Source organism: Talpa occidentalis, unplaced genomic scaffold (genome assembly GCF_014898055.3).
Source record: "Talpa occidentalis isolate TD23 unplaced genomic scaffold, MPIMG_talOcc4v2.1 talOcc4.18, whole genome shotgun sequence".
Classification (NCBI taxonomy): Eukaryota; Metazoa; Chordata; class Mammalia; order Eulipotyphla; family Talpidae; genus Talpa; species Talpa occidentalis.
The window spans coordinates 5494305-5498141 of record NW_023601851.1 but is presented as its reverse complement, the minus strand read 5'-3'; the positions used below and the strand labels follow the sequence as shown (position 1 = coordinate 5498141).

The window sequence follows — 3837 nt, the reverse complement described above, 5'->3', positions numbered from 1 at the left end:
CTATGAAAAACAGGCTCTGGGTAGGTTAACAATGGCAGTGTTTATCTTGGTTTTGATTTTGATTTTGTTTTTTCCTCCCAGACTTGTCTGGCAGTTTCTGACCTTTTTCTGTGGGTATCTTCTAGAAAGTGCTTTGGATTTGTGGCAGGCTTTTGGGCTTCAGTGGCCCTGCTTTGGGCCACCCTGTTTGGCAGGACATTTACAAACGAGGGGATGCGTAACTTCAGGTGCTTGATTTAGAGACTATATTCATTGTCTATTCTGTATTGCACACTCATTGTATTAAAGTTTTTAATATTAAAGGTCTTACATGTTTTGTCTTAATGTGGCAGATGGCAGATCCTATTTAAAGCAGGCAGACTTGGGGGTTCTGGGGTGCCCCTCTCCCTGCCCTGTAAGAGTTATAATAAAGTTACAAGGACAGAATGGGAGATTTAGAGAATGAGACTCAGAAAAGGATGATTGACATAGGCCACCTTCCAATCATCACTCACTCTAGGAGTGGAAAAGCCATCCCTTGGGACTTATCATCCCTCCATGTCAGCGTGAGTCTGAGTCCCAGAAGACACCAGCCTCCCCTCCAAGGACAGCAGGGTGATTGGGCCAACCCCAGGTCCTCCCTAGCTTGTGGCTCTACACTGCCCAACTGGAGCCGTGGGAAACAGGGACCTAGAGCAAAGGATGCACAATGGTCTCCTCCTTGCTTAGGAGTAGCCAAGTCAGCAGCTAGTGACCTGTGTTCCAGCTGGGCTCTGGCTACACCTGACCATCCAAGGGCTTCAGGAGGCTGTGCTGGTGTCAGTGGTGTGGACTGGGCTTGACATGGAGGGGGAAAAGGAAGCAGCCATGGACGGCGGGGGGTGGGGGGTTCTTATCTGAGCAGGAAGTCCAGGGAAGGGAGCCCTTGATAGTGACATCACTTCCCTGCCATGACACCCCACAGAACTTGGAACCTGGTCACCAGGTTCTGATGACAAACCCAACCCAGCTCATTTGTCTTGAGGTCTATGACGAGACAAGATGTCTTGCTGCTGTTGTTGTTGGCCCAGATCCACTGACAGTGGTTCAAAAAAAGGCCAAAGAAACTTGTGGCATGCTTTCCTAAAATGCTTTAGGAAGCTGTGTCGATGTTGCAAGACTTTAGTCAGAGTTTCTCCCAAGGTAACCAGGGGAGTCCTGAACAGGCCAGGCCATGCCACCACTCTGATACCCCCGACCCAGCCTAGACCCTGTTTGTGCTTGTGTTGTGGGGTCGGAGGGGGTCTGTGTGAGTGAGTGTGTGTGTGCTCATGTGGGGAGGGGCTGGCCCACCCAGGATGTGGATCAAGGTCACACCCAGGAACTTCCTGGCTGGTGGGATGCCCCAAGAGCCACAGCTGCTCCATCTTGCCGCATCTGGCTCCCACCTTACAGGTATTTGTAGGTTTATTTCTAGGAGGTGGTCTCTGACGTGCAAATTCAAGATATGCTGATAAAACATAACTACTCACCTCCCAAATACCGGGAAAGGTTCTTTTTTCAGACCCAAGGACCACACGAAAGGGAGCCACAGCTTTCAGACTCTGGCCCAGGTCCACAAGTCTTGCCAGCACGACCTGGACACTGTGGAGGAGCTGCAAGAGAGTGAGTAGCCCAGAAGGGGGTGCCCAGGCCCAGCTGGGTGGGGGAGGTACATATCCCCCTGGGAGGAGGCCGCACAGGCTGGATAAGCCCCAGCAGCTGTCAGTTCTAGAACCTCTAGCTGCCAGATTTAGTTGACAAATGCCTGGGGGCCACTGGGCTGGGCTGGACTGGCCTCAGGGCTGTGCATGTGGTCTGTTTGCAAAGGTATGTAGCAGTCTGGCGTGTAGCTGATGGTTTCTTCTGTTGCTTCTCCAGCTCCGTGTCAAACAGAGCAGTCGGACTCCTCTGAATGTCTTCCGACAGTCCAGGAGCCAAGCCAAACCAGTGATTCAACAGAAACCAACAGCAAAGGTGCAGAAGAGACTGGAGAATCAGCTTTTTTATATGCTGTTCCTCAGGGACATGCACCCCCAGCAGGCGAGCTGGGGCTGTCAAAAACCATTCAGGATGCTGTAGGTCCTCCTGAGGACCTGGAGCTCACTCTACCGCTAAAGGGTCAGCTTGACACTGACCACTGTCCTGAAGGAGGACCCCAGACAGCTGTATTCATAGCACCTCTACTGGGGGAAGCAGGCCAGGGTAATGAAGACTCAGGACAGCCTGCTGGGGGTGAGCTCACCCCACCCTTGCTGGGGGAGGCAGACCCAGACCCACCTCTCATTGGATGTCCTGAGGCTGCCACAATGACACCACCACAGCAGGCAGAGCCAGGCCAGGGCCTGGAAGACTCAGGAGAGCCTGCTGGGGATGAGCTCACCCCACCCCTGCTGGGGGAGTTAGATCCAGACCCACCTCCTGCTGGATGTCCTGAGGCTGCAGAGAAGATAGTACCCCAGTAGTGGGGGGGGGCAGGCCCTGGCCCCAGAGCACAGGACATGCTAAGCTCAGACCAGCCCTGAGGGAGCAACCTGGCCCTGGGCAACATCCCTCAGGTTAGACAAGAAGGTGTAACCTCACAACAGCCCTGTCTAGGGAAGCAGCCACTGCAGGGATCCTGCAGGAAAACCAGAGGGGGCTCCCCTGACACTACCCCTCAAAGGACCCAACCCTTTGCCCCACATCCTGCCTGTGCCCCCTCCGGGAGAAGCTGACAACTCAATGCCACTGCTTCCCAAACCCTTCCTCAACCACCTCCCAGCCACACGCCTTTGTTGATCTTCAAACTCGCCTCTACCAACAAAGACCCAGTGCCGGGGACCAGCCTCCGGCAAAATGTCGTGCCAGGGGTTCCTGAAAGGATGAGACGGCCTTGGCAACTTGTTAAGCGACTGAAACTCAGGGGCTGAGGGGAAGGGGATGAGGAAGAATGAGGAGACACTGACACTTGGTGAGGTGCTAGTATCTTCTGCCGAGAGACTCAGCAGGTCTTTATTCATTCATTTTTAGTAAGCAGAAAAAAATACATTGTCATGTGTAAAGCAGAAACAATGAGTGTATTTTATTCCCATGGACTACTGGCTCCTACGGGTCCCAGCTAGACGGTAGCCTTCAAGGTTAATAGATAAAAATCCAGACCTAACACTAAAACTTATTATTTCAGCTAGACAATTATCTAAGACAGTGGATAGTCGCCAGTGCATCCCTATCAGCTAAAGCCTAAGCATCAAAAGACTATTTCATTCACATGGCCTTCAGTCAGAGACCAGCTGCTACTCAGCTATCTGAATTTTTTCTACCTACAAACTTCTTAACACAGTTAACTCCGTTTAAAAACTTTCCTAAGAAACTTCTAAATAAAAAGGAAACTTCTGGATAAACAAAAGAAGGATTTACTATAATTGTTATGCTGGATTGCTTGTCAGATGTATACAATAAATTGTCTCCCTTTGTTAATTGGGCCGAATTGTGTAGTAACTAATTTCTAAACAGGTAATTTTCCATGCCAATTGCTTACAGTCTGCTGATACATATAATTGATAGCCTAACATACTTTTTTGGGAAATTTTGTCTCTCTTTATGACCAAGAACAAAAAAATGAAGGAATGTTAGATCTTCAGCCCCACGGTGTGAGGCACAAGGAATCTTCAGCCCCACGGTGTGAGGCCCTTTACCTTCGCTGCTTGCCAGTGTCTTATCTGGCTGGGGCATCAAGGCATCCTGCAGCAGCCCAGCCCTTCTCTTATAGTTCTTAATTTTTGATTCTAATTTATTTCAAGTACAGTTTCGATTTTATTTCCTATAAGTTTTGTTTATTGTGTTAATGTTAATAAAGTT

The 3837-nt window shown here is 50.1% G+C and overlaps 1 protein-coding gene across 2 annotated transcripts; it reads left to right on the top strand.

Moving 5' to 3' along the window:
• Positions 1-964: 964 nt before the first annotated feature.
• LOC129146192 (uncharacterized) lies at positions 965-3301 on the top strand. 2 transcript variants are annotated; one of them, XM_054697746.1, is made up of 3 exons: positions 965-1161; positions 1510-1623; positions 1879-3301. In XM_054697746.1, exons 1-3 carry the CDS (start codon positions 1128-1130, stop codon positions 2460-2462), a joined length of 732 nt encoding a protein of 243 aa, XP_054553721.1. In that variant the 5' UTR covers positions 965-1127; the 3' UTR covers positions 2463-3301. The 2 variants fall into 2 exon arrangements, with proteins under 2 accessions (XP_054553721.1, XP_054553720.1); XM_054697745.1 differs by lacking the exon at positions 965-1161 and adding an exon at positions 1195-1413.
• The last annotated feature ends 536 nt before the right edge of the window (positions 3302-3837 follow it).